Here is a 27,740-nt window from a genome sequence, read left to right on the forward strand (position 1 = left end):
GCAGTAATATTTTCAACCACCTATAAAGGAAAATAAATCCTACCAACATACTGAAACACTCATAGCCAGGCTCCTATGTTTCATATAGTGGTGAAGAAAAGCACATGATAGATCCCAGTCACTTTCTCAGACAAACATCAAATCAAAACTATCACTGCTGGCAATCCTTTACAAAGGATTGTTTTAAATGAGAACTTTATTTCAAGAAAAGAAGACACTGAAATAAGGTTGCTGAAATTTCTTCTAGGTTAAGGTAATCAACTCTAGTCTTAAAACTGTTTTTTCTCTTTCTAAAAAAAGAGTAAGCCCAAAAATACTAAGTAGCAGGCAAAGTATAATTGAGACAGAACTGCTAATTTCAGTATATTTTAGGACACAAATCCCTTTTCAGCTGTATCAGAAGATAAGCAACTGTTATTACCTCCTTGTTCTAAAATTGGCCTTTGGATACCTAAAAGCAGATGCAATGGCAGCTGGATCAACTAAAGCAGAAAAACACACAGCAATCTGGGATTAGAGAACTGTTAAAGACTAAGCCTGGGTGTTCTTTGTGCTTGATTTTAAAAATCACATAGTCCACTATGTAAGGAATAAATTAGCTCACTAACTGGGTCCTTTCATTTCTTAAGTAATTTCTTCATTAGCTTGTCCAGAATTTCTCAGTTTTCCAGATGGGGAAAAAAAAAGGTTCCAGGCTGCCAACCGGAAAAAAAACCACTTAGATCTCTGCAGGAATTCAGGCACTTGCAACACACCTGTCATGCAGCACTGCTGCTACCTCTGAGCACAGAATGATCCAGTGCCACCTGGGTTAGTAACTCCACTGTTCACCAAAGGAGGTAAAACATAATTTTAGATGACAGTGGCCACACTGAACTGTGCTCAGCAGGGCAGGGCAAAGGAAGCTGCTTTAAATGACTGTTGAAGATCTGTGGAGTCTACCTTCTGTTTTCTGTAAGAAAATGAATCTCGTAGTTTAAAGTAAAAACTAAGCCACAGAAAGCCACAAAGCAGACAAGACACATTCTAAAACGTATTCCAGCACCAGAGGATCTGCATGCTGTCCATCTTCCAACTGACTCTGGAGGTTTTTACAGAACTATGTCAATGCTATTAACAGTGGCAGAAAGAAAAATCGACTCAAGAATAAATCCCATCAACTCAAAAGTCTGAAGTCAAAAAAGAACAAAAAATGTGACATAATAAGAAGTACCAATTTCAATGAAAAGCTTTTATCCCAATCTTCCCCACAGCTCGTGTACACAAACTCTTTCTGCATTAATTTCCTCCCTACTGCTCAGCCGTGTTGCCTGTTGCTGCTACTCCCTTGGCTACCATAAACTTCAATTAGTCTTCTTTCGGCTTGCAAAGGCAGGAGCTAAACCAGGATGCTAATTTCTAATTAATTTCTTGTATTGGGTTTGCATGGCAAGGTTTTGGTAGCAGGGGGGCTTCTTCCATGTCCAGTGGAGCCAATGCCAGCTGGTTCCAAGACAGACTCACTGCTGGCCAACACCAAGTCCATCAGCAACAGCAGCAGCACCTCTGGGATAATGTATTTAAGAAGGATGGGGGGCAGAGGAGAGGGGAAGAAACTTGCAGCCAAAGTGAGAATATGTGAGAGAAACAACTCCACAGACACCAAGGTCAGTGCAGAAGGAGGGGCAGGAGGTGCTCCAGATACTGGAGCAGAGATGCCCCTGCAGCCCATGGTGCAGCCCATGGGGAGGGAGTTGTGCCCCTGCAGCCCACGGGAGCCGACTTACCCTCTGTCTAGAAGGAAATATAACAATAATGTTCCATTTCAATGCAAGACCCAAAGCTCAGTGCACCAAAGCTCTGCTGTTTATCTGTTAAAAGACTGAACAGCAATGAGAGCAGAACTGGGTCTAACTTGAAACACAAACAGTAAATGAAGTGAGAAAACTGAATTGTTCTCTTACCTAATTACTCTTTGTAGAAGAAAAGGTTCAGAAGGATCTACTCACAAGTTTCCAATTTCTAAAATGTAGTTGTAGAGAAGATGGGAGTTGCTCCTTACACAAGGATACACTTGTATTCTTTTTCAACAAAAATCTCTCTTGAAAATGTGTTAAACTGAATTACTTTCCAATGAAAATCAATATTGTCACTTTCGTCACCACAAAACATTCCAGATAATCAAAATATTATGTATTACAAAAAAAAAAAATAAACACAACACTGACCTTTACTAGTTGTTCTCTTCAACAACAAAGCATCAAGAATTAAAATGAAATTCAAAAGTTTAACTAGGTCCTGAGACATTTTAATATTATAAAGCCTTGGGTGAACGCGACAATATTTACATCAACATAATCTTTTCATGTCTTCTTTTCTACCCACATACTACATAGAGTTTTGGATAGATCTACATTTATGCTTTTCATCTTGCCTGCAGCAGTACATCATTAGGGACGTGCAGTTTTGCCTGACTGGTAATTTGTTTCCTGGCTGGGGGGAGTAAAGAAAGAGTGTTTTGTTTGCAGGATCTTTTCACTTGGCAAGAGAGAAAAGACATAGGAAACACGAAGGGTGCTGTTTCTCAAAAAAACTTAAACGTTCAGACCAGCAAGAGCCTTAGAAAAAAGAAGTTACACTGCTAAATGGCTTTTATCAATTTATGTCATCAATTAGGATAAGTTGGGAAAAAGCCATCTTCCACAAGTGTATGCTGCCCGTATAAAGAGTTACTGGCAAATAGGCAACACATTTTTCCAGAACTATTTCCACAACATCTTCAAAATGGAAGCTTTTCTCCCTCGTTATCTACTTGGGTAAAACCCATCTTTCACAAAATTAAATTATATTCTGGCTTCAGACAAGCCCCACATTTCATAACCTTTGAAAATACTGAAATGTCTTCCTGCAGTGTCCCTCCAGCCACATTAATTACTACAGCGCATCCATCCAATACTCCTGCTTTTCTCACCCCATCAAGCATGAAAAGCTGTTTTCTAATGCCCTTCAGGGCTCAGCTTTGCTGTTTTTGCAACATTTGTTCCCTTCAATCAGATCAACCTTTGGCAAACCATCCAACAAGCACCTCTGTGTTGACTTCCACGTGACCCCTTACACACAAAGGTGCCTTAAAAAGAAGCAGCGATAATTTCTCCAAAAAAACACCAAGTCAGCAATGGTCCTGGCACTTGGCAGCCAGAGTGATGATATATGGCAACTATCGGTTTTTAGGCAGTCAGTTTGATTTTCCAGAGATCCCCAGACTATCCATGAGCTCTTACAGCAGGAACCAGGAGCTCAAGGCTGGCACAGCACAGGTTAAGTATTACCAGTGCAAGTGAGCTGCAGTAACACTTAACCAACTTTTTGTACTGGGATTGCAAGTGGCAATCTCTGATTAAAAGCCACCAAAACTAACCATGGCAAGAGGTGCAAGGTGATTGCAGAGCACTCTGCAAGCACAGGAACAGCAGAGACTTAGGAGCAAGGATTAAAGAGGGCATCAGGCAACATTTAAAAAAAAAATATTCTCCATGGATTTTTCTCTTTAATTGAGAAGACTACAACACTGTTCCTTATTACCAAAAAAAAAAAAAAAAAAAAAAAAGAAAAATCAGCACCAAATATTCAGTTTGGCACCTTGAAGCAAAAGTAATTGTTAAAAACATAAGTTGTGCGAAACCAGTCCAAAGACAAAATTTTAAGGAAGTTTTGTTAATAAAAAACCAATACAGTTCATAGTGCACATAGGAGGTCATCAAAATTCAGCCATAGACACATGATGGATCAGTTCAGACTTCCTGAAATGCCATTTACAAGCAGTGCAATTTCAGGTAAGCCACATACACTAAAAAGGAAGCGAGACTTTAACAGAACAGGATCCACTACACTGAACTCCATGATACAAAACCATATTTTACATCAGTGTGAGTAATTCTTGTTTTATGTAAATCATTCTACTGCAAAGCTAGCTTGTACAGCACACAGAGTACTATTAAGGCAATGTAAACATCTGGTTTGTGAAAAACACATTCTAACACGAAGGATGCAACCTGGTCATGGACACACTACCAATATGCAGAGCGTAAAGCTCCAAAAGATCTATGGCTTTGCTCTCATCATCCCAAAAATTCCCTAAAAGGGCCCAGAATGACACCTGTACCGAACCAGAATACCAACTGCTTCATTACATAGCCACTGCAACCTTCAGTAAGACATTGTACAGCAGCAATATAAACCTCTTTTGCTGTTACATGTAGAAAGAAAAACCTTTATACAGTCTTAATGCAATCAAACTTGTAATCTCAAAACCATTCAGCAACTTCAACCTCTGCATAACATTTACAGGAACACAATTGTGCTTCTGTGTTCCCAAGCTAAAATGGGATTATTTCATTGCCTAAGCACACCAGCATCTGTGCCCTAACAGATCTTGACTCTTAAGTCAATCCGTCTTCTGGCAGTTACAGGCTTCCTAAATTGAACTCCAAGAGTGACAAGTCTGACAATACCAGAGTCATTGTTAAATTTCAAAGCAACCAGAGTGGCATTTCACATAAAGATTTATGTAACTAAAGTTTAAAACCAGAACTGTATGGGAATACACTCGTTAAGGGAGATGTAGGACAATACACAGCTGGAGCACACTCTTATACTGAAGCTCTAATCCACTCCTTTGTGTCTGCCACAAGCCATCAGAGGTCCCTCCTCTCTTTGTACATTATTTCTAAAGTTGATCTGTTCCAAATGAGCCTCTCTGTTCATACCAATGACCTTGAAGATGACACTGCCTCCAACCTCTACCTTGTGCCTAAACAGCTCAGTGTGCCTGCTGCAGTTTGTAGCCAACAGCCTCACCCAGAGCAGGGACAGAGAGCTCTTCCCCAGCAACACTTCACCTGCAGTCAATCCCACTGACATGACTCTCCAGGCATTAGGGTGCAAAGAAGCAGGCTAGTGAGTCCCATGCACCTCACGTGCCTTACAGCAGGCAGAAGAGTCCTCCCTTGCCCTTCCATTCTTCAACAGCCTTATTTTACTGCCAAAGCCAGCTTTTACCTAAACATTTCCAAGGATGAAAAAACTACCTTGTTGCACAGCATCACATCTTTCCTCAAATGGGCCAGGGACCCAAAATGCACCCATTTCCACATGCAGGGCTCATGATCCCAGGTCAGGACAGCCTTAACTCACTGCACTGAACATAAAGTAGCAGAAAGCAAAATTTTTACTATGCTGAGGTGTGTGTACCAAAACACTGTTTTCAATAAAATATTCTTCTGAATTTTAAGTCAGATGATCAACGGTTTCATGTCTGAATTTGCATTTTAATGAATCAAACGTAAACTCACGTATCTATGGTGAGATGAATCAAAAATACCATGAAGCTTATTAGTTGGCACTAAAGGATCTAATCAATTTGATGTGGAATTGTTCTTAAAATGTTTGTGTCCTTATAGATTTACCATCTCTTCAGTGTTCTGTGAAGGACTTACATTTCACCTGTGTTTTCCATCCCTCATAAAGCCTTTCTCCAATATAAGTCACCTGCGGCTACAACTTCAGCATATTAAAGCTCATTCATCACCACCTATGCTTAATAAATCCACAGTGGCAAAATAGACTCTGCTGACACAAGGTGGATTATATAAGAATAAAGGCACACAGAAGCAAACCAGCCAATACAAGAAAAACCAGTATTGTTTCACAAAGATAACAGGTCTTGGACATTTGGATTCCACTTTCTCATCACTATTAAGGGAAAAAAAATCCTGATAAAAAACCAGCTGCTGACTGTCACTTATTTTAAGAACATAAAGCTTTATGGGTTACTGAGATCAAGGAAGGCCAGCAGAACATATTAGTCCATTCATGAGGAAACTGAAGAGCTTAGATACAGCACGTCCCTTCAGTGTCCAACTTGTCACATACACCCCTAATCTACTGACTACCAAGGGCACAGCTCAAGTACCTATTACTATTGTACAAATCAGACTTACTCAGACATGGGCAGATGTCAAGTAGAACAAGGCACCCTCATTCAGCCTGTCTGGAAAAAACCCTGCAGCATTGGGAATGGGTGTGCATCTCTCTGTTTTGGTTGAATTTTAAGTTAAATATTATCCAGTATACTTAGGAATTAATATTTTATGAAGTTTATGAATGTAGGGGTCAACACTCCATGAAAATGAAAAGGTTTTTCTTGCACAACTGCTCTTTATTAGCAAAGCTACTTTTTAACTGAATAGACTAAGCTGCAGTGTATATTTCAAGCCCTTTAAAGCTCACTGCTTGAGCATTCAAAAGGTGAAATGGTTTTCCATTTTTCACCAGAAATACTACACATCAAGTGCATAGTAAAAACCACAAAGAGAACAGCAACAGGCAAATAGCAATTTCCTTTATACAGTCCACAAACTTTATAAATACCCCTCAAAGAGAAAGATACTACAGCACAGAGGTTAAAGTCAAGGTTATGATCAAGTAGAACTGGGAAAAGGAACCAGTTTCTGCACATCTGCCCCCCAACAAGGACTAAACTCTATTCTATTCACAACTTCTTCCATTTTATTTTACACACATTCACCCTTGCAATAATCCCATAAGAACTCATGGAACTGGCCAGATAGATAACTACCTGTTATTGCAGCTACTAATACTGACAGAGAGGAGTCTTAATGTAGGCAAATCCCAAAACAGTGTCCACAGTGGGTGTCATTGGCTGCGAGCCTTATCCGCTCTCTTAAGTATCAGAGCACAACCTGACCCAGCCATATGCTGAAGACTGAAAAAGCTGACTGCTATGCAACTAAAAAGGTCCTTAACAGCAACCATCTGTACAAATTCATGCTAACCCCACAAAATAACTGCTGCCTATTTTACACGGAGCCTTTTCTGAAAATTACCACACTAAAATATAGTCAACAGCTGTAAATAAGCTCAAAGAAAAATCCATGTGTTACCAGTAACTGTGGCATCACTACGAGAATATTTCACAGTATGTAGATTGATATTTGGAACATTTATACCTGAACTATATTTCTTGTTTAAAGCAAACAAAAAAAATAAATTTCTATTTTATTAAGCTGATAATTATATAGATATCTTATTTTAAAAATAATAAAATAAATAATATTCCATATTATTGTTGCTGCTCAGCCAACTGCAGCAAAGTCTTCATGGACTTTATCCACAAAAAAGTGATCTCAACATCATAGAGTAAATCAAATCAACACTATCTCCTGGGTAAGTCAGCTGGATCAGCACAAGGATTTCTCCTGCTGCTTCATAAAGAATCCAGCATCTGGCCAGGAGACTGTCAGAAAGAAATCCTCACGCAGCCTCCCTGAACTGGCAAGCAGAGCCTGAAAGAAGCCAAGGGAAAGATGACTACAAGCCAACATTATCTTGAAGCAGATTTTCTCTTGACTGAAAGCAAGACAGACTTTCAAATCAGGCACTGTTTGCAGACACTGAACCAGAATGAGGAAATTAAGCACTAATGACAATTTTTTTTAAAGTAGTTACTAAAGTAATCAAAAAAACATATCTAAGAAAATTTGCAAAGGGCTCCAGGATAAGGAAAGCCTAAAAATAATTTAAAAATCTTTTTCTTAGATAAAGGCTACAAAAAAGGCAAATCCCAGGTAAAAACCCAAACTGTTTCCCTACCTAAAAGTTTAAGCAATTACTAGTCTACTATAATAAAAGGATTTTTTTTTTAATTTAAGAAAAAAAAATTAATTGTGTAGCTTTAATGCTACAAATGTCGAAAAACTTAAGAAATCAAGGTGCCTGAGGTAAGAGCAGTTCTTCTAACTTGAGCTCTTCTGTGACAAGAAAAGCACTGAAGTTGTCCACAAAGGAATCGTTGTCCTAAAACAATTATCATTAGAACAAAGCAGTAGCTCCAGAATATCAAAGCTTATGGTTTTAAAAGAAAGCACTCAAGACCAAATAACTCATATTTTACTTACATAAACAACAACAGCAAAAAAAAAAAAAAGAGGCACAAAGACTGTCATGGAAAATTGTAAAATAACATGCTGCTTTAATTCACAACTGTTACTGGAAATCTGGCAAAAAAAAAAAAAGAAAACACTAGGATTAATTACCCCAAAGGAATGAGCTGACTGATGAGCCTACAGCACTAGAAACACAGCATATTTATGGAATCCATTTGAAAAGTAAGACATTGCATTACCTAACTGTGATCTCTAAAAATGACCTTGTTTCCACAAAAGCAAGTCCTTTAAGTACTTATTTAGATACAGTTATATTCCATCATAGAGGTTCTTCCTTTCCTGTAATATTTTAGTAGTGTAGTTTACCTTTATGATCCCAGAATATTGTTGTGTTCCAGCACACAAGAACTGAAAACTTTCAGGAAAGCTTCTATTCACTGCTACTATTCCCATCATCTTTACAGCAAATATATCAGACTTGCAGTCAAAATTGGACAAGGACAATACAGTGTTAATAACATGCAGAGTAAGCTTCCATGAGTACCAAATCAAGTTAACAATACTGAAGGTTCCCCATATACACAATATCAGGGGTTTTACTGTTATCTAGGACACTTCAAGCAGTCAACAGTAGAAGTCTTTGGTAGACTGATCACTACAGAGAAGTTGGACATCATAGTTAATCATTCATGAAAAGAAAAATATTCTTTTGCTCTGTCTTCCAGCTCCTCATTTCCACAATCAGCTTTGTCTATGGGTTCCATGAAGGGCTCCCTATTCACAGCTTTCCAGACCCCAATGAAACTGTTAGATAAACAGCACACTTATTCTAAGTCACAGTATTAAAAAAAAAATAAATTAATTTCCACATTAGAATTTTGGGCTTTTAGAAAACACATGTCAGTTACTCACAAAGTGTCTCTCCACATCATCTCTGATAAGCGGAAATACCTCCTCTGTTCTTCATGCACCTGTAGTCAAACAGAAAAGAACTGAAGCAGAGTCACAGACAGACATCCCCAAATAGCACCTGCCTCTCAGATCCCACGGGTTTTCACAAAACAAACCAAGATTTGTTCCAAACATTCACACACAGTATATCTCTTTCCAAACTTCACTAACTGTCTCTGGTAAAAATACAGAGATAAAGGAGCACAAAAGCAAGAAAACTGCTTCTTGTTTACATGCCTTATGCTGCTCTTTGCTGTGGAAACAAGGATGAATTATGAAAACTAATCAAGTGAACAGAGCACATGCCCTAGATTTTTCAAATAATCTCTTGGTTTAACCCAGTTGTTCCTGAGCCTGCCTATCCCATGAACAATTTGCTAAAATGGAAGCTGTGACTCATTAAAGTCACCTTTTAAGAGGGAGAAAAATAGCTCAAACTATTTATGTGCAAGATGTAATGACATTAATTTGCATGGAAGAGGCCAAAATCTTAATGAGTTCCATTTTTAAGATCTAACAAAGTTGATAAACTCCTTGTTTATCTTTTTCTGTCTCAAGAGTATATCTTACAGTCTTTAACTAAAATGAAAGACTACAGACTGTATTCTGGTTCGTGAACTTATACTTCCACTTGAAAGGGCAGTGAAGAAGTTGTAGCATTTCCATTTGCTGACACTATTTGTCAGCGAGCATTGAAAAATATGAAGTATGCAATACTCTTGAAAAGAGCCACACTTCAGATTTTTGGTCTTATATTTTACATTTATAAACATAAGGGAATGATCAAAATTTAGTAGTTGTATGAATTGGATATTTCTTTAAAGTAATTTGCTATTAATTCACAGACCAAAGCAGAAATTCCTATTTCTTAGTCAATATACGAAAGAAACCTTGTATTTTTAGATACAGTCACAAAAGAGTAAATCCATGTAACAGTTTTGAAATAACAGGTCATTTTATATATAACAGAAAACAGAAGCTTCCGCAAATCATCCTTTCCCCTCCAGTTGCTTTGCACCATGAACAATAAAATTTTCACTTCAGAGAGTAAGACACAAGCACTCCTAATTTGAGAGCCTGTCTAAAATCTTATTTTGCTAAGGCAAATTTAGACATTTAGTGGAAAGAAATCACACATGGAATTTGTAAGCATAAATTATAAATTCAGTATTTGCTTTGCAATACTTTAAATATGCCACAAATGAGACAGCATCAAACAGAATTGTTTAGCAGCATCTAACTTGCCCACTCCCTCCCACTGATGCTACAGCAGCTGGTAGAATAAGGTGGTTCTTAACTCCTGGCATTGCTGCACCTCAGGACATCCTCATTTCAAATAAACTTCAGTTTTCCTCTGTTAAAGAAGTCTACTGAATAAATAGAACATGTTTTATCTGTCCTCCATCATAAAACTGACATGTTTAAAAAGTACCATATACACATGAATTGCTTTCCTACCATCACTCAGTGATTTGTGAAGTCCTACAGGATGTGCAGTGTGGTTAAAGCAGTTAGGATGGATACTGCAGCCTCAGTCCTTAATTTACCATCCTGTGGGCATTGCAAAGGCTTCTCTAATGAGACCAATACATCACACAACAGTATAAAGGGATCAAAAAAATTCCATGTTAAAATAGAATTTTTGATACTTAGAAAAGTTTTAGTTAACTTTCACCTTTATCAATAGAGCTTCTATCATCCTCACCACTGATTCTACATTCCCAGCATAGAAATACAAGAAATTCACATCTCCACTTACAACCCTACAGCTGCTCACTATGGCCACAGACAGGACAAATCTGATCACCAGCAGGAACTTGCATCCCCCTGCCAGGAGCTGGGGGCTGAATTTCACACTGCTGTGCAAGTTCCTCAGATCTCTGGTTTGCTGCTGCTGTTGCATTTTGCCATCATTCTTTTGGAAATTCAAAAAGAAGTATATATATTTTTGAATAATGATTCATTTCCTACATAAACCATTGCATTTGTTTTAAAAATCTTCAGCCTGAATTCAGGAAGACAATTTAAATGGGGTGTGGTTAAAACCCATGTAAAATTGTTCAGCATTAAATTACTTCTAATTCCAACTTCACAAAATAAGTAAAAACACTACATCCGTTGGTCATATGCCACTGAACACAACTCACATAGTGGAGTTCCCTACCCTGTGGAAACATTTTATTTTTATGTCTATGTTTCCTCTGTCAGAAAGTTCCAGATTATTCAGGGTTGACAGCGCACACAGCTAATGTAGGTTACTTGTATCAGTTGCAGTAAACTCTCCAGAAACAACAGCAAATTAGTGACGAGACACGCCAAAGAGCGCAGAATAGTCTAGGAAGACATTAAATGAACAAGTCCACACATCCTCAGGGGCCAACATGAGCATACAGGGAACATGGGGAACACTCGTCAGACCTCAGCAAACAGGTCATTCCTACAGCAGGGAAGTAGTTTCCACACGGTGCTCAGAAATCACAAAGCTGGCAGATGCTGGGATTGAGCCTGACCTACCATAGCAACACCATCCTTCCTCCAGCACAGCAGTCAATGTGAATCAAAACCATAACAAAACACAACTGCTGAAAACCAGACTGGGCACCAAATCCACAGGGAGCAAGAGGCTGAATTCTAGCCCGGGAGCACCAACGAAGGACACAGTCCCATGCTACACTTAGTTTGACCTATCACATGCCTACCTTGTGCTGAACCCCACAAACCATCCAGCTGCACAATCCAAGAGCAAACAGCTGTCAGAGGGAAAGCAGAGCCCAGCACAGCCAGCACTGCCTCCCATCAGAGGAGCAAGGAGATCCCACTGTCCTGGCAGCGGCCGCACGTCCCTGGCACCCGTTCTGCAAAGGGCAGAGGAGAGCAGCACTGTCCCTTTCAGCAGCAGCTGCTCAATTCTGACACACTATACCCTTAAAGAACTGCTTTAAGCTCTAAATAAGTAATAAGAAGAAAGTCTCCCTCTAAATACTGAGAAGTATGTGCCTAAAAAAGCATTATTACTAAAAGTCGGATGTAGACTAGCCTGATGCAGGCAGTTTTCAGTGTGAACTTTGTACACATTTCTGGAGGTCAGCACAGCCTCCCAGTTTTTATAACAGGCATCAGAGTTGCATTACCCAAGAGCAGCATTAACCTATATCAAATATCACCTGAAAATCAATAATTAACAAGTAGAATCATGACTAATTCCACCGACAAACTGGAAGTATATAAGACTTAAACATTTGCAGTAAAAATCAACTCCAGACACAAAAGAAACCCCATATTGTAGACTACAGAAAATACAATCTAAGCTACAATTTATTTCAGTCAGCCAAGGTACTGCATTTTGAAAAACTCAGTGTCATAAAGGAAGCCAGCAAACTGTCAAAGTTATACTCTAGGTAGCAGAACAGATCTTATCCTAATGGAAATTTAGTAATTGTATGAAGTTTTACACACAAAAAGCAGCACTCATTAACTGCAATTACAGAATGGCCTTTGCTAATGTAATTAAAAATATGTTTGATAAAAGTTTTATTCGACCTGTTTTAGGAACACAAAATAAAACAAGCTCAGCATGTTCATACAACCTTAGAAGTCTTCAGGAATATTAAGTATAAAAACCCAAGCTTCTTGGTATAGTATTTCACTCACACAGCAAGAGAAAACAATTCCCTGAAGCAGACTGAGCCATTAATACACCACGTATAAATCACACCCAAGTAAAACACCTGCAGTTTAAAAGGGTACCATAGGCAAGAGGAAAATGCTACATAGGATAGCTGTGCTAAACCTAACAATCCTAGACTGGATGCCCCTATATTATGCTCTCAACACTGGGAGCTTCAGCAGTTACAGTATAGCATAATCCAACCCCAAGGAATCAATGGACTTCTCTCTCAGTAGGTTGAACCTTAAAAACACCATCTCCACACACAGTGATCCCAGCCAGGGACCAAAGGAGGGGGGGGACAAGGCTGCAGATGACACACCATAGGGACAGTGAGTTTAAGATGTCAGCACAAGGAGCGGACAAGGATCCAGCAGGGACCAGTGTCCCAAAACACCAGAAAGCACAAGCGAGACAAGCCAGCTCCCTGCCAGAGCCACAGAGACCTGACAGGTGAGTAACTCTCCTGGGCTCACATCAGCTCTGTTCCTTGGACAGCAGCACAGTCTCTTCTGCCCTTGGCTCAAACATCTGCACCATCTCATCATCCCCAGCTGCAGCTCCATGCATCATTCAGAGCTGTGTACAGCACCCAGATGGTCTGGCAGTGGCAGCTGCTGTTGTCCTCTTCCTGCCACTCCTCCAGCCACAATCCAGAGCAGGACTCTAGCAATGGCAACACCCATATTCCTGTTTGTCTGTGTCCAGACGATAAAGTATCTTCCATGCCACTCCTCCACTAAAGGCAATGTGGGCTTCTGCCTCTGTGGTTATGACTGGAGGAAGGTTTTAAATCATTATCTCACAAAAGCACTGAAAGTACAAAGTTATGACTCTTAGCCTAAATGGATTGCTTCCATTTGCCAGCAGCTCCATTCTGGGAAGTGTATGCCACAGATCTAGAGGCGTCAACTAACTACTGCTCTAGAAGAGTTAGTGAAAAGGCCAGTTCACATCAGACTGAAAAGAAGTGATAAAAACAGGAGGTAAAATCCCATGAAGCTTCCTAGTAAAACAATGTACACTTCAGCAGACTGAAATCTTCCACTCTTCAGAAGTGACTCCTGGATAGCCAGCATACACTATCTAACAATAAAAGCAAAAAAGCCTAACATGTTAAAGCCCACTTTCTCATCTTCTGCTGTAAAACCTTTTGGTGCCCTCTCCAATATCACACACCATCAGGTGTGTGATATCAGAACCACCTGCGTCACTGAGAAACTGAATCCTTGTATTTCCTTATTGCTACCATTCAAACATCCATGTGACAAACCACCTTGGAATCACTTTCCACTAAACTTCAAGCCTTCCCACCTGCTGTTACTTTCATCAAAAATGTCCTTTACCTGCAGGCATCACCTAAACCACAACCCTGGGAGATGAAAAATCTACATATGCAAATAAAGGCCTGGGAAAAATGCTCCTAGACCAAGTTAAGTCAGCATGATTTCAAACTCCAATCACCACCAGCAAGCTTACTAATTTTGGAGTGCTGTTATGGGTGAAGGTGGAAGCTAAGGGAACACCAGGCTGCAGGTCAACTTAAAGGCATTACTTTTCCTTTATTTTCTAAAGCTATTTTGAGTAGATCTTAAAAAGACCCTACCACTGAACTCTAGGTCAGAAATGTATCCAGAGCACAACACAGCTCACAGCTCCCACTGCCTTATCAGAAGCCACACAAATTACATGAGACATGAATAAGATGCAATTTACGTGTTGGTCATTTATCTTTAGTTAATAGCATGTAGATGTTTTCTAACATGACAGCTTTAATAGCAAAATGAGATTTGGTTTTCTGATGCTACTTGTCCTACAAGTGGACATTAAGTACCTCCCAAACACAAAGATCTTGAACCAGTACAGCAACACTCCAGCTTTTTTGGCTCCAATAACCACCTCAAAAGAAAAGCCAGAAAAGAAGCCACACAACTTTTAGATAAATGACTGGCAGGGAACAAAAAGCCCAAGATCATTCTAGATGTCCAAATTTGTACTGAGAATCATTTCCACCCTTAAAATTTGTTTCTTAATAATCCCTAATAAGTGATTATTCTCTGACATTACATAATTTGTTCTCAACTTCACAAGAAATTACAAGGTTTTGTCAGAGCAGATCTGTGGAAAGCAAAGTTCTTTCTCTTACCTTTCGAACAGTGAATTTGCTAAATTGCACATAAAGTTCAAAATGAAGGAATGTTTTACCTCCAGCAGCACAGCTTAAATCGTTAGCTCAGTCAATCCATGATCAGAAAAAGTAAACTGAAGCTTTAGCTGCATTCTGGTAAGATTTCAACGCTATTTAATAATCTACAAATACACACATTTATCTTTTTCAAGTAAGCTGGACAAACTTCTCAAAAAGCCAAAAGCAATCAGTCTTACCAGAATCTCCTTGTGCTACATCACTACTTTGTACAAAGAACTAAATGGCTTTGTCAGCTGTTCTAATAACTGACATAAGGCTCTGTAAGTTGATCTACAACAATTTAACAATTATTTTCATCAAAGGAGAGTTCTGAGATTTTCAAGATATTAGCAGTGCCTAACATCTCAAGTAAATAAACCAGCTTTTGAAAGCCTTGGAAGAAAAACTACTTCCATGGAAGAATTAAACCTGACATGGTCAGAGTTCCAGAAAAGAAAATTAAGTATTTTTTCATTTGAATATTTGCATATTAAGTATTTAAACTGCTGTGAAGAGTTTAGCTACAACAGTTTTCAAGAAATGTACATTTTCAGTCAACTATATCCAAATCATTATTTGTAACAATATAAAAGCCTTCTAATTTCTGTCCCAGTGAAGGCTGACAAATAGTGTAAATTTTCAGCAGACATTGTTGATACTTCACAAACATGCTACTCACCCACATAGTCTCTCATAAGTCATCTATTTTGTACTGGGAAAATTAATCAGAATAATTTTCAATGCATCACTTTAAGGATGCCTACTGCAACATCTGGAAAAGGCTATTTAAAGAACAGAGAGCATGTACATAAATATTTATGTCTCCTTCAAACTAGAAAGTCTCAGGCTACCAACAACACAAAAATATCTGAATATTTTGATCAACACTCAAGAATATCTTTAAAGCTGTCTGCTGTCTGTTAAATCAACATCTATTAAACACTAAGTTTCATATAAGAAAAACACCAAACAAAAGTCGGACACAAAAGCTCAGATGAAAGACCTAATGAGCCAAGCTCCCTGTCCATTCAGGAGCAGTGAAATGACACAGCTTCCCTCAGCCAGTGTTTTAGGGACTTCCTCCCTCAAACTGCATCTGGAATTCAGGCTTTAGTACTTCACAATTCACTTTTTTCTTCCACTAATTTGTCTAATCACACTTCAATTTAATTTGCATTCAAGATATCCCATGACAGTGGAGTCTCGATATAATTATACACAAGGTAACAATGGAGTCTCACAATATAATTACACATTACAGGAAAGCATCCTTCAGATACCACCTCAATAATTTCCTAATGCACCACCCACAGCAGCTTCCCACTTCCAGTGCCATAGTGACTGCAGTGACTTCCCCATTATTGTTTCCCAAAGAATGCTCCCCTACTGATCCACCCCTCTGACCTACTGTACTGCCTCTTTACTGCATGAAAAGCTGGGAGCACCTCCACACTGAGCTACACAATGTCTTGCCAAGCTGTGTTAATTGAACAGGAACAGTTTCACTGGGATTTAGTCATTAAAAGAAAATTATTATTTGCATACACAAAGCATCTCAACTTTCTTACTGTTCATGGCAGGATCCCAGGGCTATGTTTCGCCATTCCCAAGTAGTCCAGGTAAATTTTGACATCTAGAACAAGGTTTGGGAAGAGAAAAAAAATTGTCACACACGTTTGCACACTATTATTCACTGTAGATGTTATTTTAAAGAACTGCAGAATAGAGCATCTCCAACAGAGCTAACTATTGGCTTCTGAAGCTCTTTGAGCTCTATCTCCAGCACGAGCGGAAAATTGGACAGCCCCACTTCTTGCCTGAAGGGAAAGTTCCCATAACTCACTAAAAATCTGTGGCATCCTTCTCTTTTCCACATATATGGAGTATTTCATACAGAATTCTGCAAGATCACAGCTCCAAATAAAACTAATTTCAACAACTGTGCAGAAGAAAAAAAGTCAGAGTTAATTTTTTGCTTTGAAGCTACTCAGGCAGTCACTCTCTCAGAAGTACAGCCACCATTTTATGTAAATCACTAAATGCATACACGTCACAGGAGATACAGAATTAATACCTTGCATCATGATCCTAAGCCAAGCACGCTTTTCATAAATTCCCCCCACAACAGGAAGCTCTGGCTGGACTTGCAAAGGGAGCACCAGTCACAGTGAAGTTGAAAGAGCACAAAGTTACAGTGAAAAGTCATCTTACCAGCCATGAACAATGGGACAGAGGGATTTAGGAGGAGACACAGCATTTCCTTTTAATGCTGAAAAGATAGCATGTCCAATTGCAAAGGAAAACAGCAAGCAGTTACCCCAAACCACAAGGAGTCATTTGCAATGGCAGTCGTTTTAATTCATTCTAACATAAAGCAGAGTAAGGAAATACTGGCAATGATGCTGCCAGCTTTTGTTTCCTCTGCATTTCCTCTCAGAAAAGAAAAAAACTGAAACATTACACTTGGCAACTCATATTCTCACATTCAGTTACTATCTATAAGTGACAGTCACTTCTCTAATTCAATGAACAAACAATATTTTTTCCATTAAAAGCCCTTGCCAATCTGAAGTTATTCATCCAGTTAAAACAATAAAACAATCCTAACAACAAAATCACATAGGAAAGCACAGGTTAACCAAGATCAGAAGCACTATAGACATTCAAACTTCTTAACCAAAACAAGGGGTTTACCTGAAGATGAGCAGCTATTGCAGTCTTGCAGGAAGCTTTCTTCCTTTTGATACTCCTCCTTAAAATGTGTCAAATTATTTTGCTTTTTATATATGCATATCTATGCATGGCAGTGATCAGAAAGACCCATGTTCCAGAATTAAAACATTACTGTGTCAGGAATGACACACACAATTTAACAGGAAGCCTCTTACACAGGTTGTTTTGGTGAAGAAAGCCAAAAAGACGAGTTAGAAAGTAGTTTCTGGTGGCAAGAAGCCCTCTAAAACTGGGAGTAGGATCCAGGCTTCCCACCATCCCCTGAAAGCATTTGCATAACCTGCGTCTGGGCAAGGCTGTGTCAGGCTGCCCCAGTGACACACACAAGCCTTACAGTGGAGGGCCTTGTGAAAGGCCCTCAGGAATGAAAACCTCAAACAATGTCAGACTTGTTAGACACATCTGGGATGGCACCGAAACAATAAAGCCAATACAAAGATAGCATTTTTTCCTCCAACCCATTCATTTTGTCCTCCAACCCACTCATTTTTTCCTCCTCCCATTTCTTTTTCCACCATTATTTATTCTTGACTCCTTGTTCAGGACCATAAAGCGTTGCCACGCAACCTCTTATCTTGCACATTTGCATTTTCTGGCCCAACTCCCCCCTACCATTAATTTTACTAATGAAATAAACAGTCTGAACTAGTAGTGGGAGCTGGTTACAACCATAACATGGACTTTTCTGTGAGCACGTGGAGAAGATAGGACAGTGCTGCAGAGCAGCACCACCCCATGTGCCACAGCACCTGGCAGCTCTGCCGTCCCCTGCATCCCCATGAAACATGTCTAAATTTAACCACTTCTTTCACTCCACACCAGGAGATCACTGTAGATTAACCAGAAAATACACTCATTCCCTAAGAGGATGATGAATTGAGATTTCCTTACTTCAGCTGTAATCACAGGGTTATTTGCAGGGAGAAGCCACATTCCCACCTGCCAAGCAGTCCTTTAACTTGTGAACCTCTGCCCTGGGTTTGGATCTCCTCCTCTGGGTACAGCTGTGCCAGGGAAGAGCTCAGCACCTTCATCTGCTTGTCCCTGCTCTCTGCCAGAAGGCTCCAGCTGAGCTGCTCTTAAGTACTTTCTAACCTATTTACTCAGGATCAAGCGATACAAAGAGTGATTATTTAGGCTGTTTAAACCACTCCAGCTTATTTTGGTTGGCATTCTGCACAAGAGCTCATATAAATGTCTGAGCTGACAGAGGTAAGGTTTACAACCCCCTTACTGAAATATTTTTTCCTTCTACAAACTGGGAACAATAGCCAACAGCAAAGAAAGCCAACAGCAGACAAGAAATCCCGGCCATCATCCCAAAAGAAACTAGGGCTGCTGGCACATTCATCTTCCCCCAAGAAATCAATTTTAAGAGGAGGGCAAGTCTAGCTTACATCTGCTCAGCCCTTTCCAGGGAAGTAATTTCACCAGGCTCTCAGAGGACACATAACTCTGAGCTCCATGAGCAGGTACAGCCATGTGAGCACCTACAATAACACTGCACACAAGCCTCTGCCCTTGAAGGAAGGCTGGTAAAGGAAGGAAGATGCTGGTAAAGTCCACCAAGTTGCCTTAAGGCTACAAGTTTTGAAAGAGAAAAATACTACCACCACAGGCTAGAGCTAGACTACATGCTTACTAAGATGTTACTAACAGTGTTAAGAGTTCTTTTATTTAGTTGTACCCATCCCACAAAACACAGAAAAAAAACAGTGGAAGAAAGTCTACAGTAGCATAGTATGGTTTGGGAACAGAAACTGCCTTTTTGTTCAGCACATGTGAGGCACTATCATACCAAGGTCTTGGTGCATCACTGTGGCTCCTAAATACAATTAGGTATACACATAAGCTAGAATATTAAGAAAAACAAAAATAAGGAATTGTGGTAGGAACAGACAATGTGAGGGTCCCTATCTTCTTGCTAAAAAGAGATGCCAGAGAGTTCTACCATGGTCCATTTAGAGCCTCACTGCAAACTTCTCCAAACATTCAAATTTACATTAAGATAAGTTACTAAACCATTCCTAAAAAAGTTTAGCAAAGATACTGGCCAGGCTCTCTTGTATCAAGTGATACCACCAACATCATAAAGTGATTGAGTTAATGGCAGTTCCACCAACTCCAAGACAGGTGATAACATGGTCATCTCATTTCTCTTATCCTCTAAATAAAAAAACTCCCCATCTGGACATTAAGGACAAGATTTTCAGACTCAGGGTTAAAATACAGATCACAAAACTCCCCACACTGGTCCTTTTGCCACTAAAGATATCAGTGTTTGGTACTGTCCAAGCCTAATGAAGAACAGTGACAGTGAATGTTTGCTGTTCCTCCCCTGTGACAAATGTGAGCAACCACAAGACACAGGTTGGATTTGCAGAGCCCCAAGGGAGAGGTGTAAGGCAGCTCAAGCAATCTAGTAAATTCAACATTGCTGAATTATGTAGATTTGTCCTTCAATTCTTTTGAATTTCCAGTTTGAATGTAAAAGCTTGCAAACTCTTTCATTTATATCTCTCACAGGACATACACCCTGATGGAAAAACTTTAATTCCACTGTATAAAAACAAGCTTAGAACAGCAAACACAACAGCCCAGATTAAGTTTCTAGCTGTAAAATCATTGCTATATTATAAATTCAACGGTAAAGAAAACAAAACTGGTAACACTCTGCTCCTGTTAAAAGCTTCCAATGTAAACAGGCGATGAAATATAGTTGCTAATAAGTGTCAGCAATACAACCTCACATGTATTCTGTAACTTGCAGTTGCTACTACTTAAAAAGTTACTAACATTGAGTTTATGATCAGGACAGGAGTTATACGGATAAACTATTAACACAAGTTTCCTACAACTCTGACACTGTGGTGGAGAATCAGCTTCTAAAAAAAAAATATATATATATATATATACATACACAGAATACATTCCGGCGTCTGTAGGATTCTAGTGCCACTCATGGCTTTCTTTAAATAACGGATGTGCTACTCACTTCCTCTGTTCTATTCAAAATCTGTGGGCAGCCATAAATTTGCCCAGAACCACGTGTGTTTCATAACACTGAGGCTGCTTGAGACTCAGGCACTGACAAGTCAGAAGTTGACAAGGCAGAAGAGTAACCCCATTTCTCCCTCTCCCTTCAAGAGCCAGATAACATCCATGAGCAGGATGCAGGACTGTGTTTGAATTCTCCAGAGCAGAGACAAAAGTTTTCCCCCTACCTTAATGTAGTGCAGAATATACACTTTAATGTAAACATATACCTGAAAACATAAATTTATGCATTATGATAATTCAGCTCCTTCACAGATGGAAAACTAGCTGGAAAACAGCAGTCCCAGGAACAGCTCTTTAAAGGCATCTGGAAACATGATTAGTTTGAAGTGGGAGCACTGACTGCCCCTGCTGAGGTGAAAGATGCTTCACCCGAGCACGTGCTGGGAGAAGCTGTGCTGCTTTCCCCTCGTTCCTGCTTCTACCTGTGAGAGCAAGGTGTAGCCACAGGGTGAGTTAGCAAACTGATAACTACAGCACTGAGTGGGTAAGTTTCCCATGAGATAAGTAGCATGAAAGAAATCACCCTGCAATCACACAAGCATTAGCTCTGCCAACAGAGCTGCAGCAGATCAGGGGACAAGGCAGGACCACCCAGAGGTGCCTCTGATGAGGTACCTGCAGCACCAATCTGCCTCTAAAGCCTCCAGCATCAGACTCTGCCCTCCAAGTGTGAATCTTCTAGTTAATTTTCAATCCATAACAAGTTTATGAAGAAGTTTAAAATTTAAAAGAAACATTGCGCATTTATTTCTTACAGAATTATTTAAATATGTAGAAAACATACTACGGTCATGTATGATGGAAATGGAGCTTTGACTTTAAAGAGCTGGGGTTTGTGCCAGTACAGTAAAAACCTGCTGGATATTTCAGATCATCATCTCAGCATACTGCTGGATATTTCACATTAGCATTATCAGATAAGGTCAGTTATTCCAAAGAATCAAAGTTCTCACAATGCTAAATTAAATGCATGTGGAACACATTCAACTTAAACTAGAACAGACCGCTCACATGGAGATCCCAAAGAATAATCAGGAAAAAGGAACTGGGTTGAAATTCACATGTTTATCCTTGCTTTCCCCGACCTATAGGATTCTAATAGTTAATCATTATTACTCATACACCTCAAAAATTCTGCCGAATTTTTTCATTACATGGCACCTCACTTTTCTCATAACAACAGTTTGCACTCGACCGGACAGAGGTGTTAATCAAGCTCATTTACCACATAACATGGTTTTCGTTTGCCATGATGCTAAATCCTGGTCTGTGATTTCTGAGTAATAGACTGATAAAATCAGTTTATTTTCCTCACCAAGAATAAAGGAATTAAGTTCTTCCCTTGCTTCCCTGCAAAGATGGAAATTTACATTCATAACAGGACTAATATGATGAGAGGCTGAGCACAGCATTATTTGTTAAAACATGTACTTTTAAGTCCTCCGAGCAAAGACAGGCACTCAAGTCACCCCACCCCTGGTTTTAACCAGGAGACCCATGGAACACATTCCCATAAGCTTTGTGCCAACTGTTTTTCTTCTTGCCTGGTGGAACAGCTTAGACAGGACCTCTGTCCTAAAGCAGCTTACACCTCCCACCTTCAGGCAAATAAAGAGACTTCCAAGAGGCAAGACAAACAAGTACGTACACCAGCAGGCAGGAGCCAAAGCAAGGTGCCTGACATCACAGGTAAATGGTCCTGCTGCTTTGCCTACTCACAACCAGTTCTGCTTCTGGTCCCATCCACACCTGCACAAAAACATCAGCAGTTTTGCCCTTTGATAGCCTTCCATGTGCATCACTGTCCGGGCACCCTCCAGAGCAGGGGCCCTTGAAAGGGAGAGCAAAATGCACAACCTGACAGTCCAAGCAGGCACGGGGCACCTGCTCAGACTGATGCTCCTGAATATGGCAATGGAGAAGGTTTTAAGTTTTCCCCAAAATTTAAGCAGCTAGAAGTCAGGACAAAGGCTCTGAGAACTTCTCTGAAAGCAAAACTTCCGTTCACAATCTATTTTCGTTTCTACTTTCACCTGTACATAAGCTTTCTCACATTTTAAAATATTTCACGGTAAAGAAACCAAGCAGAATAGCTTCAAAAATGGAGAGTGTGTTGGCCTTGCCAAACAAATCTCACATTTCACAACTACAGAACGCACCACCAAGCAGCTGCATCAATCACAAAGAAGTTAAAACAAAAGCTCCAAGGAATCATATGACCATTGTCATTAGTATTAACAAAGCACCATTTCCACAAAAGGAAACAAAATTATATATTTCCTACAGCAAGTTTAAAACAAAAACATTGATAACACAAATCAGTAACTGGTCCATTCTTCAAAAAGTAGTACAGCCAACTCACTTTAACAGCTTCTCAAAACAGGCATTGAAGACATCAAATTCATTACAGGACACTGAACATTGAAAATCACTAAAATTTTCTGACTGTTAGTCTTCTGAAATACACAGACCAATTAAAGAAGTCAGGTTTAAATCTACAAGCTACTCTTGGGTTCGAACAGATCCCTTCCTACCCCATAATCCCAAAGATATCTTCAGGAAACACACTTCTGAAACAGTCTTGTCACCAATATCAAGTCACACATTCCAATTCCCTGTATCTCCCATCCCAACACACTTACAGCCTGGTTCCCTCGTCAGAACAGGATACAGGCTGTCCACACTATATGGCATAGGCATGCTTTTCCCATCTACTACTGTGCAAAGCCCTCAGAGATAAAGCTTTATGAAAATAATTCAGATGAAATTGGAAAATTTATCAATTTCCCTGAATACCCACTGAAAGCATGCCTTTGTTTCCAGAGACTACAATCTAATATTGTTTAATTACTTCATAGTTTTTCAAAGACACTTTGCTTAGGGATAGGAAATATACTGAGGAAAGTTTTTTCCACAGTAGTGTTTTTAATTTACCCATAAAGCTCTAATATCCCAATTTTAATAAACCTGTTCCATCACAAATAGTTAAAAAGAAAACAAAAAATAGTCAGTATTCTGACAATGCAATACATCTGTGAGAATTAAAACTGAGAGAATCTTGAAAGGAAAGCAGAACATATGCTGCCCCATCTATTTAAGCTTTTACCTCCCACTCACACTGACACCCATACACACTACAGCAGATCTGTGATAAAGGCATCTATCCCTGTGAACCCAGCCCCAGGCTGCCAAAATCAACTTTGATAAGCCTTTAAGAGTAATTAGAAAAGTTTTGCACTATTGATACAGTGAAACAGCCAAACACCAAATATGTTCTGAGGCTGTTTCTTTTAAAACAAACGCTTCATAATTGTTCAATTTCTGCCATAGTGCAGTTTCACTGAAAGTTTTGCCAGCACAGACACATCATCTAAAAAAGAAAAAAAAAAAACCAAACCCAAAACATATACTAAGCATCACAGTTACTTCAGCAACATAACAACCATGAAAAAGCCAAGCATTTTTGACAGTTTTGCTTGTGGTGTTTGTGGAGGTGAAAGAGTAGTGCTAGCAGAAACACTCCTAGCAGAACACATGGTGGATTCCTTTGGAGTCTCTACCAACACATTTCTTTGTAGTCTGGATTAATTATCCCTTTCCAACAGCTGGACCACACCAAGAACATATAGCCCTGGAGGTAAGATCATTTATCTCTCATTACAGGCAAGAGAGGTTATGCTTTTAGATCCAGACATCCTGGACTTGATGACCACTGTCATAGAAACATATACAAGTATCATATTATACTGAGATACACTCAATATGAGATAGCTTTTTGATTACTTTTTTTTTAAGAACTCCAAAATTTTTCTCGACCTGTTGGAAGACGAAAGAAAAAAACCACACTTGTTACTAGAATTCATAGAACCATAGAAGGATTTGGGTTGGAAGGGACCTTAAAGATCACCTAGTTCCAATCCCAGTGCCATGAGAAGGGACACCTCCCAGCAGACCAGGCTGCTCAATGCCCCATCCAGCCAGGCCTTGAATTCAGGGGGAAAAGGCAAGGCTTTACTTTTTTGCTCAATCCCACCCTGCTTCTGGACAGTTCACGTGCCAGCACAAGAACCCCTCCTGGAGCAGCTACACCTCACTTCCCCCCTGAGCCTCACACACTGCCTGGGTAGTGATACCAGCTGAACATACTCCCTTTCTTGGCTTCACCCCACTCGGCCCTGTCTGAAGCCAACCAAATCCTCACAGGCTCTTTGAGATGATCCCAGTGCTCTTCACCAGTCCACAGACGAGCTCTGCTCTAATTTGTGGGACTCCAGTGCAAACTAGATCAGGGAATCTGAGCATGACCCTTTTTTTTCTGGCTGGGTACATTTGCTGATCTGCTTCATGCATCACCAGAAGTTGTGCCAATGATACCACAAGTTGCAGAAGTCTCCAAGCCACTATTACTGCTACAGATTAGGTACAGCTGAACTATGGCCTCAGATGACTTTCAGTTTAGTGAATCTTTTAGAGAAGAGCAGATGAAATTCTTTAAAGTAATAATAAAAAAAAATGCTGGCTGGGGCAAAGTCACTTTAATTCATTTTTGACACCTAGTGTCAAGCCAAGGCTCACTAGAAGCAGTCTTGCTTCTTTGAAGCAGAGCAGCATGCTAATTTGTGCTGGCAGCTCACTACAATTTTTTGAACTTCAGAAGTGAAGGAAAATGTTTAGAAGCACAGTTTTGAAAATCACAGAATCAAAGAGATCACAAGAAGTGCATTCAGGATAGCACTTAATCCTAGTTACTACCCAAACTTTTTTTTACTATCAACACTCTGCAGCATATTCCACTATTAAAGAGGACTGCAGAACAGGCTTTACCATGAAATCAGAGAAGTGGGAAGAGTGCCCTGAAGGTTATTCATTAGCATTATCTCTATGTGTAGCTCACTGGGGAAAGAATAAGGAAGACTCCTCCATGGCATTCTATTCAAATGTATGAGGCATATTTAAATGGGTAAGGGAGATATTTCTGATGCAGACTTCACAGAAGGTCCAAGTCAGCATCAGTTTCATTAACACTCAGGCTGAAGAGCCCTTTGCCATACAAAACTGAAAAAGATGTGCACCTTGCATCTCCTGAATTATACAAAGCACCCGAGCCAAGACTCCGAGGGTTCTCAAGTTAACATCGCACTTTTCTTACGGAGGCGAAAAGTCCTGAACAGTACTTACTAAAAACAGAGCTTGGCCTAAATTTTACGCGAACAGAGAGAAGAGGAAACCAGCAAGTTCATTACAACCTACAGCTACATCCCTATTTCTAATGGCCGCATCTCAAAACTAACCCCCAAAACTCCTTCCCGCACCCAGACCTCCTCCAGCCTATTTAAAGACCGAGGGAACAATAAACCCTGACGAGCAGAACGGGCCGAGGGAAGGAAGAGAGCGATTACAATGGCTGCACAACAAAGCCTGGAAAAGGGGAGTTCAAGACACTTTTCCCGAGCGGCACAAGCCGAGCAGCGCGGTCCGCACACACCGCCGGGGCACCCCCGCTCTGCTCCCGGTCATGCCCAGCCTGGAGCCCCGTCCTGCCGGACCCGAGTCCCTGCCCCGACAGCCTCCCCCTCCCCAAGCACCCCGGGGCACGGGCACTCCCACTCTCCCCCCGCGCTAGCGCAGCCCCTCGTAAGGCACCCCGACAGCAACGGGGGGCACCCCCTTCTTCCCTCCCAACGAGCGGGGGCTGCCCCACCGCAACACCCCTCGCACAGCGGTCACCCCCCAAAGCGCAGCCGGGACACGCCGCTCCCGTCCCGCACGCAGGGAGCCCCCGCCGCCCGACGCGCTGCCCCTCCACGCCCGGGGCAGCCCCCGCGGCGACACGCACCCACCCCGCACCGCTCACCGAGCGCGGCCCCGCTCTGCCCGCGCCCGCACAGAGGCCCCGCAGGACGCAGCCCCCCCGGGACCCCGAGCGGGGCAGAGCCCGGGGGGGTGTCCCCGCTGACCGCCCTCACCTGCGGGAGCGGCCGCGCGGCCCCGGCCCGGCCCCGGCGCGGGCCCCGCTCTGGAGCGTCCCCGAAGTGCCGCGCGCGGCCCCGCTCCCCGCGCCCGCCCCGCCCGGCCCCGCGTCACCGGCGCGGCGGGGCCCGCGCACTGCGCGTGCGCGCGCGGCGGGGGCGGGGCCGCGGGGGCGAGGGGCGGGGCCGCGGGGGAGGGGGCGGGGCCTCCGCGAGGGAAGGATGGAGGGGCCCGGGGGGCAGCGGGACGGGAGCTCTGCCGGCGGAGTTTGGCTCCGGGAGAGGTGCTGCGGGAGCGGGGAGCACAGCGAGAGGCAGCAACAGTCACTGAGTCATAGAATCGCAGAATGGTTTGGGTTGGAAGGGACCATGAAGATCATCTCGTTCCAGTCCCCTGCTGTGGGCAGGGACACCTTCCACCTCCCACTATCCCAGGTTGCTCAAAGCCCCGTCCAACCTGGCGTTGGACATTTACAGGGATGTGGCAGCCACAGCGTCTCTGGGCAACCTGTGCCAGGGCCTCACCACCCTCACAATAAAGATTTTTTTCTTCACATCCAACCTAAACCTACTCTCAGTTTAAAGCCATTCCCCCCTGTCCTATCGCTACAGTTCCTGATGAAGAGCCCCTCTCCAGCTTCCTTGTAGTCCCCCTTCAGACACTGGAAAGCTGCTCGCTAAGCCCTTGGTGACTTAGAGAATGCAAGTGATAGGTGTACAAAAACATCTCCTTGTGTTCTCCAGAGACTCCATTTGGGATCAGCAGTATTGCCAAGCAAAAGGCCAGCCCCGAGCTACTCTCCTGACCATAGTGTTTGCTGCTGGAAAGCTCAAGATTGCCTCACCTGCTCCCGTAATGCTGCTGGATGGTAACCCTGAAGTTTCTTCACTGTTCTGTCTTTCATGTGGCAACAGCTTTGATTTGGGAACTGCTGTTCTTCTGCCATTCTGCCTGTATTGTTTCCTGTAAACACACCTTTAATTACTGAACCCCCAACATTCACCAAATTTTTGGCTGCAGGTAATCTTAGGGCAAATAATGCCTTAGTTAAACCCAGTCAACCCTAATGAAGTTGTAGGAATTCCAGCAATGCAACTGAGGGCAGAACTTGATGCAAAACTAATTATGAAGCCATAGGTAGCCTTCCAGACAAGACTGCAACCAGCTCCTCATCACAGCTCTGTAACTTCAGCTGATAAGTGTCCTTGGCTTGAACAATGCCACCTTG

General features: G+C 41.3%; 1 protein-coding gene across 4 annotated transcripts in view; it reads right to left on the reverse strand.

Annotated features, from left to right (window-relative positions):
- Positions 1-26,571, reverse strand: part of KLHL13 (kelch like family member 13) — an 84,818-nt gene extending 58,247 nt beyond the window's left edge. Inside the window, exons 1-3 of one of the 4 annotated variants that reach the window (XM_032701880.1) lie at positions 26,509-26,571; positions 16,318-16,382; positions 8,856-8,914 (exon numbers count right to left, since the gene is read on the reverse strand). In XM_032701880.1, coding sequence (XP_032557771.1) covers positions 8,856-8,875 — 20 coding nt within the window. In that variant the 5' untranslated portion in view covers positions 8,876-8,914; positions 16,318-16,382; positions 26,509-26,571. Of the gene's footprint in view, positions 1-8,855; positions 8,915-16,294; positions 16,383-17,443; positions 17,703-26,508 lie in introns of those variants that run through there. The other 3 variants (XM_032701881.1, XM_032701879.1, XM_032701877.1) reach the window with 3 other exon arrangements.
- Positions 26,572-27,740: the final 1,169 nt, after the last annotated feature.

The sequence above is a fragment of the Chiroxiphia lanceolata genome, chromosome 14 (assembly GCF_009829145.1).
Source record: "Chiroxiphia lanceolata isolate bChiLan1 chromosome 14, bChiLan1.pri, whole genome shotgun sequence".
In the NCBI taxonomy this organism is placed as follows: Eukaryota; Metazoa; Chordata; class Aves; order Passeriformes; family Pipridae; genus Chiroxiphia; species Chiroxiphia lanceolata.